General features: G+C 55.6%; 1 protein-coding gene across 6 annotated transcripts in view; it reads left to right on the top strand.

Annotated features, from left to right (window-relative positions):
• Window positions 1-16912, top strand: part of MPRIP (myosin phosphatase Rho interacting protein) — an 80214-nt gene that overhangs the window by 24535 nt on the left and 38767 nt on the right. For all 6 annotated transcript variants that reach the window (XM_017823128.1, XM_017823125.1, XM_017823124.1 and 3 more), the window contains exons 4-7: window positions 7195-7346; window positions 9292-9376; window positions 12813-13023; window positions 13980-14139. In XM_017823128.1, coding sequence (XP_017678617.1) covers window positions 7195-7346; window positions 9292-9376; window positions 12813-13023; window positions 13980-14139 — 608 coding nt within the window. The remainder of the gene's footprint in view (window positions 1-7194; window positions 7347-9291; window positions 9377-12812; window positions 13024-13979; window positions 14140-16912) is intronic.

Genomic DNA, 16912 nt, shown 5'->3' with positions numbered 1-16912 from the left:
AAGGTGCCACGCTGGCAGCTGCGAGCAGATGGGGTCGGATCTGTTATCATGTATTCCTCCCACCCTTTTCTAAGGAGGGGAGGAGGACATTTTGCATTTTAAATGCATCTAAATCCCAGAGAGCAAGAGGAAAGAATAACTCTTTGGTTTGCAGGGCTGTGAGGCTGTGCCTTTGGCATTGCAGGGCCATCAAGCATCTCTGCAAAGCTGGGCTTCTGCTTTGGTCTCCAAAGAGCTGGGATAGGGGTTGAGCGGATGCTCCGAGCTCTTTGTGCAATGTTTGGCTATTGCTTTGGTCTCCAAACAGCCGGGATGACAGCTCAGAGCAGCCTCTAGACCCCCATCCTAGTGGGACCTTGCTCTCATTTCCGTCACGGTGCCGATGTTCTCTGCATCTCTGTCCCTGTTCCCCTGGAGCAGCGTTGGATGTGGAGTGTGCATGTCCATGGGTGCAAGTTTCCCTGAAGGACTCCCTGGATTTGGCAGCGCTGTTGAGGATGCAAAGGCTCAGACCCTAGTGCTGAGGGAGGTTGAACCCACTTGATGACCACCACTGGGTTTGCTGACCCTCCTTGCCAGGCACGGGTGGTTGTGCCAGGACAGGATAAGGCTGTTCCCATCATGCACAGACCCCTTGGAGGCCGTTCAGCAGGAAAGAGGTTAACAGGAAGGAGGCAGGCTAGGCTCTGGCTGCCAGCTCCGACCCTGCTTTGGAGTGGGGAGCAGCTGGGAGCTGCAAGAGCAGTGCGAAAATAGCCTTATAAGGCCAAGACAAGCCGACTCCAGCCTCCGCGCAGCCCCAGCCGGGCTTGCTCCGCTCCAGCACCCGCTCGCCGGATGGATGCCCTTGGGGGCAGAACTACAGATGGGATGTGTGGCCCCAAACTTGCTGTCTGGGCACCCCCAGAATGGGAGCTGCCCGTGCCTGGCTGAGGTGGCACTGGGTGGGAGAGGAGCCCGAGGGTGCTCCCGGGCAGTTCGCAGGCAGCTCTCGGCCTCGCTCAGTGTTTAGACTCGCTGTCTGTGGACATAAACACCGACTTCGCTTAAAAGCGGCCCCTGGCTGAACTCTCCTGCCCAACCCCTGCACTTCAGCCCCTTCTCAAACTGCTCCCAGGGAAGAAAATTCCTTCCCACTGGCAGAAGTGGAGCTGATGTTGTTTTATTTCCTGGTAGAGGCTCAGGAGGGCTCTTCAGGGGCCTGGCACGCAGAGACAGGCGTGTGTGGCACTTGCTAACCCATCCCACCTCTTTGAGGTGAGTGACCTGGAGCTGTGGGGAGCTCCTCCACTAAAACAAATTTCAGGAGCCTGCAGTCAGCACCTGTGATGAACAAGCCAGGGTCAATGGTGGGGAAATATGTGATGGGGCTGGAGAAGGGTTATGGCATTTATCCAACTTGGGAGGGTGTTCCTGCATCTCTGGCTGCACACCTGGACAGCTGTCCTGTCCCATCCTTGTGCTGGTGCAGGTTTGCTGCCAGTGCAGAGCCCCATTGGCAGTAAGAAGGCACAATCTGCAGAGCACTGATTGTGCCTTCTTCTGTGAAAGGGGACGATGGCTTCTTGCAGGCTGGTGAGTCCAGGCAGTGGTGAGATTTGGGGGTATCTTCCCTGTTCCTTGCACAGGGGCACAAGATGTGAATGCAGATGGGCAGGGAACATGTGTTGCCTGATAACTCCTTGAGGATGTGGCACTTGAGGACATGTTTTAATGGTGAACATGGTGGTGGTGCTGGGTTGACAGATTTGATGATCTTAAAGGTCTTTTCCAACCTTAATGATTTTATTATTCTGTGATTCCCCTGCCAGTGGAAAAAAACCTCCTCTTCCTTTACCTGGTGCATGGCCTGAGCAAGCTAGAGGTTTCTCAGTGACTTCACCAAGCAGTAGATGCTGATATAGGAAGGGTCCACGTGGGAAAGGTGTGCTCAGGTGGCCAAGAAAAGATACCTGGATGGCACAGGGAGAGCAGAACGCTGCCGTGGGAATGGGGGAGCCCATCCTTCTGCTGCTCTTTGATGGGTGACTGCTCCAGTCCATCCTTTTGCAGAGCCTGCAGAGGTCGTTTTCAAGAGCCTTTGTCTAATTTAATAAATCCAGGACGCTCAGCCTGCCAGCTGATCTATAAGTGTAATAAAATCCTCCTGCAGCAGCGCTCTGGCTGTGCTGTGGCTGTATCGATAGCCTGGTGCCTGATGGCAGGAAGCCTAAAAGGCTCATTAAAGCCCTGCTGCTGTGCCAGCCGTGCTCACCCGGTGCCTGGGCAGCTCCGGGCACACCGTGACCACTCTGCCAGCACTGGAGCCAGCCTGGTGTGTGCATGGTGCATCCCCCAGTGGGGTTTGGGAGGTGCATCCCCCTCTGGGGTTTGACAGGCTGTGTGTAGCCTCACGTGGCTGAAAAGGGATCCCTTACAACTACCTGAAAGGAGGTTGTAGCCAGGTGCGGGTCAGTCTCTTCTTCCAGGTAACAAGTGATAGGACAGGAGGAAATGGCCTCAAGTTGCTCCAGAGGAGGTTTAGATTAGAAAAATTTCTTTACTGAAAAGGTGGTCAGGCATCAGAACAGGCTGCCCAGAGCAGTGGTGGAGCCCTCATACCTGGAAGTGTTCAAAAACCATGTAGATGTGGTGCTTAGGGATGTGGTTTAGTGACAGACAGGTAGTGCTGTGGGTTAATGGTTGGACTCAATGATCTTAGAGGTCTTTTCCAAGCTTAATGTTTCTGTGAGTTTTCAAGGAGTTGGTGCTTTCTTGATGGCCTCTGGGCAGGAATGGTGGATGTGGCTCTGATTTGGGTTCCCAGTGCTGTGCTGCTGCCAGGAGCTGCCTGTCCCAGCTGCATCAGTGCCCTTGCCCAAGCCGTAGTTGTGTCCATGTTGCCTGGATGTACCCATGGCCATGGGACAGCAGAGTCTTGCTCCCTCCCACCCCACAGCCCTGCCAAGATCCCACTTGCATCCCGCCTCAAGCACTGGGCACTGGGATGGGTGAAGCTTTTAGCAGACACAGGAGCTGCCAGTTGCAGAGCACTCGGAGTGCTGCGAGTGAGCAGCGCGCTCGGCAGCCGCCCTCATGAATATTTTAGCTCGGAGAATTAACATTTGTCGAGACGAATTTATGGAGGCAGCGTGGATGTGTGGATGTCTCTTCCCCAGGCACCACAGGCTTGCTGCTGCTCCAAGGCAGCGCTGGGAGCCAAGACAGAGCCAGCCAGAGCATGAGCCCGTCACGGCGGAGTGGGACAGCAGAGCCATGATCTCCCCCCGGGACAGCCAGGCCCCGGTGCCAAGGCAACCATCCTGCCATGCGGGATAGACAAATGGTTGTGGTGTTTTGTTTTTTTTTCTCTTCCCCTCCTGGTTCTTGGCAGAAAGTAAAATGTCCCTTTTGTTTGGTTTCCTCCTCCCCCTGCCCCATCGCCTCCCTTTAAAGGTTGTGTTCCAGATTTTGTCAACCCACGTTGTGTAATAACCCCGGAGAATGGTGTGGGCATTGGCCGTGTCCCACTGAGGCCGTGGCAGAGCCAGTCCTTGGGAGCCTGACTGTGGGGTTACCTGCTCCAAAACATCCTGTGTACAGCTGCTGAGCAAAACTGCCTTGTATTTTGTACTGAGCTCCCATGATCCATGTGTTAGAAATGACGGGGAAGGTACTTGGAGAAAATTCTGAGTTTTTTGAATCTAAATAATCCTATTTTTCTACCTGAGTCCTGCAAAACCATATGGAAATTAGGGACTTTCAGATAAACCCTGTTAACTTTCAGCAGCAGCCATTGCACCTGGGAGTTCATCACCCATGGAGCACCCAGCACTGTGCAGGAGGATGCAGTAATGCCCTGCTTGGGATTTCTTGCTTTGGGCTTCTAAGAGGTCCCTGTTCTTTCTTTCCCTCGGTTCTAGTGCCCAAAGAGGAGACTGCTGCAGTTTCTGGGCTCTGCATCCTGCAAGCATCCATCCAAAGGTCCCTGCATCTCATCTGGAGGCTGCTAGGATTGTTGATGTGGAGAGCATGGCGTGACTCACGTCCTGAGCACCCCGGGGAGGGAGAGGAGGAGGAGGAGAATGTACTATAGGCTTTGTGTGTTGTGGAGAGGGATGCTGAGAGCACGTGTGTGCGTGTGTCAATAGGGATCTGTCATTCTGAAGGGAAACAGCAATGCAATTGTTTCTTGGCTCCAGTTGCTCTGCTGGTACTGGCAGCATGGAGAGCTGTAGCTGCTCATGTGGTGCAAGTGCTCCCTTCCTGGTGCTAACGAGGGGCAGGTCCATTGACTGGACTGGAGGTGGCTCATGGCACTGAGGAGAGCTGGTAATGGTGCCCATAATGGGTATCCTCTGTGCTTCCAGAGGTGCACTCTGCTGTGTTTCCACTCCTAACCCCAGTTAAATGACACACCCAGGCACCAGGTCCAGTTCTGGAGTAGCTGTGTGCTCCATCCCATTGGCAGCAGCATGGGAAATGGCAGAGGCAAGGCCTCAGCGCCTTGGGGACGGGGCTGTCCCTGAGCTGGGGACCGGCAGCAGCTGGAGCAGGAGCTGAATCTGAGCATCCACTCCTCACCTGGACACGAAGCCACCCCGGGCTCTGACGCTGGGTTCAGCCTTGTATCAAAGCATCTGCTCTTCAGAGGGCTGGTTGAAGTCCCAGCCTTGTTGTTGTTGTGGCGTCTCTGCCATACAGCACCTCCCTGCTTCTGCATTGATTTATTCCCTTACAATTGCGGGAGCCACGCAGTCCTCACCTGGCCTTGGACTAGCCTAGGGACCAGCTCTGCTTCCCTTCCCCAGGGATCCCCAGCCTTGAGAAACCCCCCAGCCTAGAATGGGGTGGTCAGAGGTGGGGATGGGGTCTGAGCCACCTCCTTCTCCTCGGTGGAGTTTGCGTGTGTGCACACACGCGTTTCCACCCGGCTCCATTTGCATTTCACTTCAAAGTGCCTGTGTTGCCTCCAAGGAAGGAAATAAATGGTGTAAAGGAATTTACATCCCGAGCGAGCAAGGCTGCTGGTCCATCAGGTTTCATCTGCTCCTGACAGGTGTGGAGGTTCAGGGAGGCTGCTGTGGGATGTCAGGTTCATCCCTGGTGCTGCAGGTGCCAGAGGGTCAGTCCTAGCTTTGCTCTCAGCCCTTTCCTGGCATCCTGGCTCAGAGGTGTGGTGGTGGACAAGAACTCATGTGTCAGGCTGTGCAAGATGCCAACGTTCACCCTCACAAGGAGGGGTGAGTGGCAAAACCACTTTGCAGGGCCAGCCCGGCAGTGGGGGGGGCCCAAACCGGCTCCTCCGCTCCTGGCACGCTTCGGTCAGGGCGGGGTGTGAGCTCCAAGGGAAGCCGCCCTGAATGCTGCCGTGGGGTTAAAGAGGGAGGAGAGCAGGCGAATTTTGTCTCTTCCTCTCCTCCTGTGCCAGCTCCCTGCCAAATCCCTGTGGGGCCTTACAGGGAGTCAAGGGGTGCCTGTGGCAAGAGGGACTAAGTGGCCCAGGGCATCCCCGAGGGACTAGGGCTCCCTCTCTCCTCCTCGTCCCCTTTTCCCCCTATCCTGGTTGCATTCCCTTGTGCAAAACTACTCTGGGTGGGGAAGGAGGTTGGACCTGGACCTTACAGTCCTGGAGGCCTTGGCTGTGCCAAAGGCCAGCAAGACAAAAACGGTTCTAAGACTCCACTTGGAACAGGAGAAAGTTTTTCCGTTGGGTTTTTATAGCTCCCGGAAAGCGGGGTTTTATTTTTGTTGTCTAAGACAAAAAATCCTCTTAGGAGCTAAGTACCCGCGGCGGTGCAGGGCGGGAGGCTGTGCATGCGCCAGGCCGGGGGTCTGGGCTCCGTCCCTGGGGTCTGAGCATGCTGATTTCCACAAAGGAAAAGAGGAGGTTTTGTTGTTCCTGATGTGCAATTGGTCCCGTTTGCGTACACATTCGCTGCAGCACCCGTGATGGCTCCATGCCACCCCTGAGCTGTCAGAGGATGCTCCCACCCAGGGACACAGCTGCAGGAAAAGCCCTTTTCCTGGGGAAAGGGTTTTTTTCCCACTGCCCGCAGGAGGAGTAAACTGGGGGCTTTGTGGGGCTGATCTAAATTTCCTGGGGTTGTAGGCTGGGGCCATTGAGCTCTCCTCAGTCGCCCTTTCTTTGCATGGCGCAGGCTGCTCTTGGAGGGGTTTTGCTGGCAGGGGAGCTTGTTTCCATGGTAAAAACCTTAACAGCATCTGCCAAAAATCTGTCTCCTTGTTGGCCCGGCCATCTGGAGGGCACAAGGAGGCTTTGACAGGGTGACAAGGTGGCCACGGGCTGCTTTGGGTCCTCCTTCGGTGTCATTGGCAGCTTGGAGGGGTCCCTCCCTCAGTCATTTATGCCCCAGGTGCAGGTTTGCTCTGGGATGCTGTAGGGACCCCAGTGTCACCCAGCCTGGTGGGGACAGGCAGGCTGTGGATGGGGGAGCCTTGGCATCCGTGCTCAGGGAGGGAGGGCTGCGGGCGCCATGCACCAGGAGCGGGTGGCCACGTTGTAATCGGATGAGCCAGCACTGCTCCAGATGGACCTGTCAGCTCTTGTCAGTGCTGACACCCCTCTGGGTGTCCCTCTACATCCCCTCAGGCCACAAGGGCCACCGCCTGTCCCACTTTACTGGGTCTCTTTGGAGCAAGGGGGCCTAGAGGTGACACTGTGTTCACAAAACCCACCGGACAAATAAGGTGCCATCCATGCTGTGGTCCTTCCCTGGCAAAATCCATGGGTTTTTTAATTTTAATGGGAAAAACCTGGCATGTGTGTCTGTCTGTCTGTCCCTGAGCCATCCTGTGGTGAGGACAGTGGGACCTTGCTACTTTGCCACCCCTGTCCCCAGGTGCCACCCCACCACCCCAGATTCAGAGCTGCAGACCCAAAGCCGGACACTTGGTGCCTTTCCTTGGGATCCCTGTACTGCAGCAGGGGATGCCCTGGATATTGGGCATAGGAGAAGTGTCTTGCTGGCAGCAGTGGACCAGACTGGGCTGGCAGGACTTGTACCTGCCCAGATGTGTGGCACAGGGCTTTGCTGTGTGCTGGCACAGCATACAGATGGGTCTGGGAACTTGTGATCAAAGCATCTTGATGTGTACGATCCTGGTGTCCACCAGGAGAGGTTTTAGGGCTCAACTCTGCACTCTTCTGTTCTTCTCTCCTTAAACAATACCCGTTTCTCCTTCCCCTTGCAGCCGACAACCCTCCCGCAGGGCACCATCAACATGAACCAGTGCACGGATGTGGTGGATGGGGAGAGCCGGACAGGGCAGAAGTTCTCCTTGTGCATCCTGACACCAGAGAAGGAGCACTTCATCCGGGCTGAGAACAAGGAGATCATCAGTGGGTGAGTGCAGATCCAGGGCTGAGCCACTGCCGTGCTCTTGCATGAGCTGGGAGGAAGAGGAGGGTGAGTAGGACCTTTCCCAAGGCTGGGTGCTGTGGCAGTGCATACCCAGGCTGATCCTGGGTGCTGGGGATCCCGATGGGTGCTGGGGTTACCCCATGGTGCTTTTAGCCTCGTCCATCCCTAGGCAGACACGGAATCCTGGGGTGGATGCAGCCCACCCCCGTGGTCCCAGGGGAGCATCTGACCTGCAAGGATGATTAAAGTATCATTGCTCACAGGAGTGCCTGCTGCTGAGCTGCAGGGACTCAGAAACACTGACGATTAGGCCACTAAAACAAGCAAATCAGGGTAGATTTCCCAACTCCAGGTGTTGGGTGGTGACCTAGAAACATCCTCTTCCATCACTCACATGCTGTCTCGGGTTGAAGCTGGAGCTGGTGAGGGTGCAGAGCCGTGGGAGAGCAGAGCTGCTGGCATAGAGCTGGACTGTGGCGGGGCTGCTGCTCACCTGCGAGCGTTCCCCAGGTGGGGTTCCTGGAGCTCAGTGCCTCCCTCCCAAAATTTGTTGACATTTGAAACTCGAGCAGGAAGTTGAAGGGATGAAGCACTCACTCTTTCCCCCTCTTCCTGAGTCACGGCGTCTCCCACCTCCCCCAGCCCTGGCAGCAGCAGAGTCACCACTTTCAGCTGAGATTTCTATTTCCAAACATTTTCTTTGGTTGCGACTCCCCCCGTTTTGGTAAACGCTTGACAGAATACGACATTTTTCTACCAAGAGCTTGAGATTTTGATTAGATACATGCTATCTTTTGTTGAAACCTCCCTGCTCTACTGTGACACATGAGCATGGGTCATTCCCTTTCTGTGAACCACTTTGGGCTGGCAGACCTGTCCCCCCCGACCCCGTTCACAGCAGTGGGGTTGCAGCGGCTGCAGAGCCGGGATGCAGAGGCACAGGGGAATCACAGCACAGGGGAGCCAGTTCCGCGCCTCCAGCCAAGGCAGGAGCAGTCACTACACCCCAAACCATGGCCAGCCCCCATGCCCTGCTCTCTCCTCTCTCTCCCCACGCTCCGGTTCACAGCTCAGCCTTTGTTGCTGGTCCTGCCTGCCGCGGGAGGGAGAGGCATTGCAGAGCGAGGTGGGGCTGATTTATTGCTCATCGGCCCAGCGATGGGTTTTGAAGCAGCGCGTTTGCTCCTGACTGCAGGCATTAATCATCCCAGAGCAGTCCCACTCTGGGGCTGAGCCAGGCGGGTTTCGTTTTCAGTTGCAGCACGACAGGAAGATTTCCCTGGCTGGGGGAGAATTTGTTCTGCGTTCGTTCCATCCTGCTGGCATTTATTGCTTAACCAAACCCCACTTGATGTGGTCATCTCCAAGTGCTTTACAGCAGCAGCGTGCAAAATGGGGGGAACAGGAGGGAGAAGGAGGGACATGTGAAGCAGGAGTGTTTCCCAGCGGTCCTCAGATACCTGTGGAGTTGGCAGAGATGCTGAGCAGGTCGTCAGGCTGCAGTGGCAGGGCGCAGGAGGGTCCCCCCCAAGTGACTTGTGCAGGGGATGGACTCCACAATGCCAAGTTCACGCTGTTCTTCCTTGGACAAAAGCACTTTGTGTGCAGTGTGCGGGTGTTGGCATTGCTGAAGGGGGAAGGTCCTGCTGGAGGCTCTGTCCCTCTCTGCTGTCTTTCAGGATCCTTGAATCTCTGCCCCATGTCAGCCTTGGCTGTGGCCTCGCTCTTGCAGTGAGTGGGGTTTGAGCCAAAGCACCCTGAGGTCATCGCTCTGCCCCTCCTCTCCTGGCTTTTTTTGTCCTCAGGAGCTGGTTGCTATGATTTCTGGTACTGTTCACCACACTGACCCTGACCAGGTCAATGTCACTCCCATCCCTACGTGCTCTCCCACAGCACAGACCTCACCTTCTGCTTTCTCTGCCCGCAGGTGGCTGGAGATGCTGATCGTCTATCCCAGGACAAACAAGCAGAATCAGAAGAAGAAGAGGAAGGTAGAGCCCCCAACTCCCCAGGTAACCCCAGGGAGACACACACATTGCCACCCAGACCCTTGCCTCCCTCTCAGGGCCACAGCCCTTGCTTTTTTCGTGGGGGAGGTCCCCTCTAACCCTCCGGATCAACTTTCTGCCAGCCTTCTGATGCTGCCTGTGCAGAGAGTGAGAGCTGGGGCGAGCCAGGACAGCAGATCAGTGTGAATTAATTCCTGATCATCACTTCTAGGGTCACACACTGCTTTCCTGGCTGCTTTGTGGCCACGTTTCACCTCTCGGGTGCTGTTTTGTGGTGCTGGCCCTCCCCACACTGTCTCGAGAGTGGCCACAAAGCCATGTGGTCCCTGTGGAGGACCAGGGAGAGGTGCTGTTCGTGGGCCATTTCAGCAGAAACAGGATGAAATTCCATCGGGCTCCAGTTACCCCCTTTGAGATGACCCCAGAGATAGTGGGAATGAAAGGAAAATACTAAAGGCCAGGGCCAGGCTGGGAGCTCCGGGGCCGGAGCCGGGCTCTCCAGGGACCCAGCAGTGGCTTCGTGCTTGCTTTGACTATAAATGGTAAAAAGTGGGGCTGACTGTGACTCACTCGTTCCTGCTGGGCTCCCACGTGGCCAGAGTGGGGGAGAATCCCACAGATGGGGAACGTGACCCCGAGGCCACCCTCGTCCCTCGCCGGGGCTGAGAACAGTCGTGTCCCTGAGGCCGCCTGACCTCTGGGCGTGCGTCCCGCCGTCATGGGGGACCGGCTGGGAGGGCTCCTCCAGCCGAGCCGGGTTGCACACCAGGGACCAAAACTGGGACTGGGGCTCCCCTGAGCCCTGGTTTTCAGGTCCCTGTTGATGGAAGTTCCCAGGATGGTCCTGGTGCAAACTGGGCCCATGGATGGGTTTTGTACGGCACGTCTCTGAGTAAGTTTCCACCATGCCGCTGGATAAAGATGTTCTGGGCAACGGGAAAAAAAAATTAGGGGGAACATGATCCTTTTTTGCACACCAGGCTGGAAGTCTGAGTCACCTCCTGCCAAGGGCTGGGGTCCTTACAGCCCCTCCAACCCCTCGAGTGCTTACTCTGGTGATGCTTCGGGGAAGATGCCTCTTCTGTCCATGACCAAGAGCTGATGTGTTACGAGTTGTCCGTCCTCAATCCCCAGAGAGAGGGCTGGTGCATTTGGGGCACGCCAGTGAGCGGATGCAGCAGGGCAGGGATGCTCACCCCATCCTGACACAACACTAAACCCAGGCTGGGTTCAGGAGGGGGACGGGGTGGAGAGAAGAAGGGGCGCAGAGCCAGAAAAACATCATTCTGGGTTACATTTCATCACCATGGCAACTTCTTGGAAACCGTACAGGATCTGAGCTCCTGAGCACCAAATAAGGGAAGTGGCTGCGGGAACGATGCTGGCTCCCCACAGACAGTCGGGCTCCCCAGGTGCTTGGGGATGGGGCAAGCATGGACCCTCATGGCACATTGCCCCTCCTGTCTTGGGGCAGGCCACCCCAAGCCTCATTCTGCTTGCTACCCTCCTTCCACCCTCACCATCCTGTCACTCCCAGTCCCGTGGTGCTGGAAAAAGGCCCAAATTCACTTTGCAAAGCCAGCCTCCATGTGGGACCTGCTGCCGGACGGATGCTGCGCTGTGTCGGACACTCACAAGCCACCTGCGAAAGCAGAAGCAGCATCTTTGCTGTTGTCTCCTGAATCCAGGCAGCTGCTCCAGGGAAGGAGAGAAGATGCTGAGGAGAAAATTAGCACCAAATCCCGCTCTGTGAAATGGCTTCTCCTCAAGTTGGCTGCTGTTCAGCTCGCTCTCCGTGTGCTGGTGGAGAAAGGCTGATCTCTTTCTAAAGATGGCCACACGCTAATCTGGCAGCAGGTCATGTCTTAGATCTGCTCAGGGAGGGATGGACACCTTTGTGATTTAAAAAAAAGAATTTAAACAATGGATATTCCTGCTATTTCTAGCTCTCCCATAGTTTTTCTCTGTCTGTGGTAGAGCAGAGCTTGGTTGCAGCCGGGAGCTCCTGGGGCATCAGGGCCACTTCCAGCTCCCCCCATCATTTTTTTTATCATCCCTCTGCAAAATCACCAGGATGGGAGCAATGCAGGGAATATCAGTTTTTGGACAGGGAGAGTTGTGTGTTTTCGCTTTGCTTTGCAAGCAGGTTGCAGTTTTAGGAGAAAAAGGGCAGGTTTTGCTGTGCTCCAGTGGAAAGGTGCAGGCAACAGGAGAGACTGGACTGCCTGTGCCTGCCTGCTGCCTGTGGGAACTTGAGGCAGGGTTTGGGGCTGAAATCTGGGATTTGAGGCGCTGCCCTCTGTTTGCACAGGGGTGTGGCAGGCTCAGGTAAGGAGAGCATGCCCAGACACACTTCATGCAGCTGGAGGCTGGTTCTGCTGATTTTGGTGCATGCTGCTGTTTGGAGATGTTCATACCCCTGAGCAGCAAAGAGTTAATGTCTCTGCTCCCTTACAGACTTCTTTTTGGCCCACATCTCAGCCTAATTAAATACATATCTACAAATAATTACACGGGGGTGTGTGTAAGGGATATATAAAAATATCCTGAGTTGGTGATTAGCTTCGGGCTTGGATCGATGAATGAGTGGTTGAGGGTGGAGGGGACCTTGGAGATTGGCCCGACCCCCTGCTCCAGCAGCGTCCTCTTCAGTGGGATGCTTGTGAACTCTGGATCGTTTACCTCCAACACTGCATTCCTTCGGTGTGAAATTTCCAAGGGGATTTTTTTAAAAATTGAGGTCATTTGCTGCTTGTTGTGGCTGTGCACAGAGCCAGGACCCACTCCCTGGGAGATCCCCGGTGGCACTGGCACAGCCCTGCAAATGCTGATTTGGAGATGCAGGACTAAAACCCACCTGATGTGGGAGCAGGGGATGGAGAGGATGCTCCTTGCAGCCACTGTCCCCAGCCTGTGGCTGCAGCCTCAGGCACTCCTGGATTCTCCCTACTCCATGGAAAAGGAACAAGCAGCTGGAAAACTTCCCACAATCCAGAGACTTTGGAGGGGAGTTAATTGTCATTGATTTATTGGTGGCTTTAAGGAAAATAATCTTCGAATGCTGAAGCTTAATAGGACAACAGCAAAACATCTGGTAATGAACAAAGCTGAGGAATGAGTTGGGAAAGCTGCTGCCTCTTCTGGGTCACACTCTGAACCTGGGCTGGCCTGGCTGTGGCCACCAAAGTGGCATCATCCATCATCTCATGGAATCTGGAGCTCCTTGCTGGCAAGAGAAGCATTTGAGATGATGAGGATTGTTTTAAAACAGCATGAAGCTGTGACACGTGGCTGAGCAGCCCTGTCCCATCCCTGTCGTGCTGTGATATGTCATGGGCAGCACCCAAACCGTCTGGGACCTCAGGGCCAAGCCTTTGGGGACTCTTGAGTGTGGAGCTGGGGCAAACTCTAACCCTGCTGTGTCCCTTGTTCTTTCTAGGAGCCTGGTCCTGCTAAGATGGCTGTGACCAGCAGCAACATCCCCAGTGCAGAGAAGGTCCCTGCCACCAAGTCCACGCTCTGGCAGGAAGAAATGAGGGGCAAAGACCAAGTGGATGGGGGCAGCGGCATCAGCCCGGCACAGAGCCCCGTGCAAGGCCAGGCCGGGGCTGCCAGCTCCCTGAAGGATCCTGTGCTGGACAGCAAGGAAGGTGAGGGGCAAAGGTGCCAGCACTGATGTGATGCTGTGGTGGCCTGGTTCAGGCAGCTGAGCTGGCAGAAAACCACTATAGAGGGAGAAGTTTTCCCTGGGTTTGGTTCCTGGAGCATTCCAGCAAGGAGAGAGAGGCAGACCTCGTCCCTGCTGTGTGGGGACTAGTGTCAGGCATTACAAGCTGGAGTTCAGGAAGGAAAAAGTTGGCATTTCATGCTGGAAAATCACAGTGTGGGGCCCAATCACGCCCTGGCAGGGAGATGGGGCTGCCTACCCTCACACTGGGAGCAAAATGCCTTTTCTAGCCCTTCCACATCCCCACTTGGGCACCCAGAGGGTGCAGGACCATGTCATGCTCAGCCCAGCCGTCCAGGCTGCCAAGCACTGAGCTCTGCTTCCTCCTCCAGCCCTGTTTACATTTGATTTCCATGATGATTCCCTGGAAGATGCTGGATCCATGGCATTGTTCTCCCTGAAACAGTGGGGTTGGGTGCTCTTCCTGCCAGGCCATGGACAGGTCCCAGTGCTGGGGCCCTTTCAGGTGGGGAATGCTGCCCAGTCAGATGGGGAATGCTTTCCACCCACTCCCACTTGCCAGGAGTGAGATGTCCATTGCCTTGCACCCATAGAACTGTGGTTAATGCTGGGCTGGGGAGGACAGAGATGGAAGTGGGTGCAGAGCAGTGGCTGCAGCCACCCAGTTCTTGGTTTGAAGGTGTTTCACCTGTGCAAGCCCAACCCAAGAGTTGGACCAGCATCCTCAGTTCCCTGCAGACCATCCCACTGTCTCTGTGGGCATGAGGGAGAAAAGCCAAGGGTGCAAGAGATGGCACAGGACTGGGGCCAAGGCTCTGCTCTCATTTCCAGCCCTTGTCCTGGGTAGAATTGGGGTGTTTTTTGTTAAAAACAGAACTCAGACTTGAAACCAAGCACGATGACTCCTCTGTCCCTTAGACGAGAGCTCCATGAACGGAGACCGGATAGACTGCGGGCGGAAGACGCGTGTCGAGAGCGGGTACTTTTCCTTGGAGAAGACCAAACAAGACTCGAAGCTGGAAGAGCAGCAACTGCCGCCCCCGCCGAGCCCGCCCAGCCCCAGCACCCCGAACAACAGGTACAGTTATCCCAAATCGCCCTCACAGGAGCATGCCCAGCCCTTTCCTTCCCCAGGTACCCGATCAGGCGACCGAATGGTTCACAGCTCCTCTCTGAACTCCTTGGACTCGAAGAGCAGTTGCTCCAAGCACAAGGACTCCAGCAACAGAGATGTAGGAAGGGGAGCTGAAAAATCGGGGCGTCCCCTTTCTTTTAAAGCCAGCCGGCAGTACACCACCCTGGCCGACGTTCCCAAGGCCATTAGGATCAGTAATCGTGAGGCCTTCCAGGTGGAGAGGAAGCGGCTAGAGCGGAGAACCCGGGCTCGTAGCCCTGGGAGAGAAGAAGTGGCCCGGCTCTTTGGGAATGAGAGAAGGTAAGGGATGAGTGGCTCATCTCCTGCTTGCATGCTTACAGCAGCACCAGGGTTGCGTCCTGGCCACAGCCTGGATGGATCAGGTGGAATTTGCCAGGTGAAGCCCCTTTGTATTCCAGTGCTCCTGTGTTCAAGGATGCCCATCCACACCAGCCAGGTGGTGGGATGTCTTTAGTAGTGCCAGCGGGCGGGTGTCACCCTACCTGGCTGCTCTGGGGACAGCTGGCTGAGGTGGCTGATCACAGAGTCACAGAATGGTTTGGGTTGAAAGGGACCTTAAAGCTCATCTTGTTCCACCCCCTTGCCACAGGCAGGGACACCTTCCAGGCTGCTCCAAGCTCCATCCAACCTGGCTTTGGACACTTCCAAAGGGATGGGGCAGCCACAACTTTGGGCAACTTGTGCCAGGGCCTCCCAACCCTCACAGGGAAGGATTTCTTCCTAATATCCAATCTAAAGCTACCCTGATGTTCAGTGGTGTTGGGTGCCCCTATTTGCCATGCAGCCCACCCTCCCAGCCCGCAGCGTGGCACACGCTGGCAGCCAGCACCATTAATTAGGTGAGTTCTCTAAATGGTGTTAGTGCCAGGTGTGTTACGCAACTGCCTAATGAGCTGAGAGAGGTTTCAAAATGTCACGGCATTAATCTGGGAGAGGAGGGAGAGGCGGGTGCAGCGCCAAGGCAGGGCTGCAAAACAGCTCAGTGTGGAGGAGGACGGGGAGGGCGTCCGCGTGCGCCGGCGTGCCGGGTGCTCTCCGGGAGAGGCCAAGGACGGGCTCCACTTGCCCTGGGAGAGACACATTTGTGCAGTGAGGGCAGTGGAGCACACTGGGAGACAGGCCCCGGGTGAGAGGGCCGCCTGCCAGTCTGATTTTCCCGCCCTGGTTTTCCTCCGGGCATGTTCTCTCTCGCACGGTTTCAGCAGGAGCTTCTCCTCTGTTTCTTCCCAGCCCCTAAAGGACTGTTTTCCAGCCTGGCTTCTGAGAGCTGGGAGCAGATCTGGGATGTACAGCACAGCTTTGTGCTGGTGCTGCCAGTCAGCAGGAGGATCCCAGACCTGGCCCAGAGCATGCAAAGAGAGTGCTGGACTGGGAATAAATGAGGAGAGCTCAGGTTTGGCTTTCTCTGCCGTGGGAATTGGCCTTTCCCCAGGATTGAGGAGGAGGATGCCACACTAGTCCCTTGGCCACCCTGGCTGGGGACAGGGCTGAAAAAAGGCTGGTGGCTGCTGGTTTGCAAACTGAGCTGATGCTGCCTGTGGGTGACATCCTGTCCCTGCTGGGTTTGCTTGCACAGGATGCCCTGGCCAGTGCCTGTCCCCAGTGTGACAGGACAGTGCATTCCTCCAGTGCCAACAGTCCCTTGCTGCAGCTCTGGAGTATCATGCAACACTGGGATCATCCTGCATGGAGCTGGGGAGCAGATTTACAGCAGATAGCAGGGCCCAGGAGAGGACATTGCTGCCAGAGACTGTCCTTTTTTAATGTCAGCTCCACTCATTGCCTGCTGGCAAGTGCCTTTTCCCAGGGAAAGTCTGCTTTTCCCAGCCCAGCTGGGGCTTTATCAGTATTGGCAGGAATTTCCCTGTGTCAGCCCAGAGCCTTTATCAGAGCAGGACGGGTGTAGGGAGAGGAGCAGGCACTGCACCAGGCACTGGAGGCTTGCTGCCCATGGGGCTGAGCCCAGTCCAGCATTTGGGAGGGGGTGATGGCAGAGGGGGGTGATGGCAGAGTAGGGTGAGGGGTCCCCATCTGCGGGAGGGATTGCAGCCTGCGGTGCTGAAGGAGTGTGCTGTGAACAGGGACGGTTCAGTGGGTGTTTAGGGATGGGCACATTTGTTTTCTCCCCCAGTAACCTGGGAATTGGCCCGTGCAGGTGGTGTGGGTGCAGAGGTCCTGTGTTCCAGAGCTGGGACACCCGTGTTGGAGCTCTCAGGTGGACTCAACAGGGCACAGAGACACGGTCCAGCGTCGCACCAAAGAATTAACATTCCCCAGCACCCTGCTCAGCTTGGCTTGGCTGCTTTTTAAACTTGAGTTTACTTAGTCCCCATATCCCTCTCATTTTTCTCCTCTGAGCTCAGACTGTGCTGTTTGAGGTTGAGCAGATACAATAACTCACTTCCATGCTGTGGGGTCGGCTTTTTCCCCCTGGTTTAACACCATTTCTAATAATCCTTCTCAGTAACCCACTAACATGTCAGGGGACACTTGCCTAAAATCATGTGCCCCATGCCAACCCCAAAAGCACCAGTCAGGCATTGTTCAGATCTGCTTTTCAGTGCAGCCAAACAAACTCACTCTGATTCTGTTGGTATTTTCAGCTCTTCCTCCCATTTTTTTGTGTAAATCAGTGCAAGTGTCAGAGCTATGGATGGAAAAGAATTATTTTAGGTACCCAGTGCTGCATCCTGAG

This window comes from Lepidothrix coronata, unplaced genomic scaffold (genome assembly GCF_001604755.1).
Source record: "Lepidothrix coronata isolate B3197 unplaced genomic scaffold, Lepidothrix_coronata-1.0 Scaffold101, whole genome shotgun sequence".
Classification (NCBI taxonomy): domain Eukaryota; kingdom Metazoa; phylum Chordata; class Aves; order Passeriformes; family Pipridae; genus Lepidothrix; species Lepidothrix coronata.
Note: the sequence above shows the minus strand (reverse complement) of the source record. Positions and strands in the feature narration are given on the sequence as shown.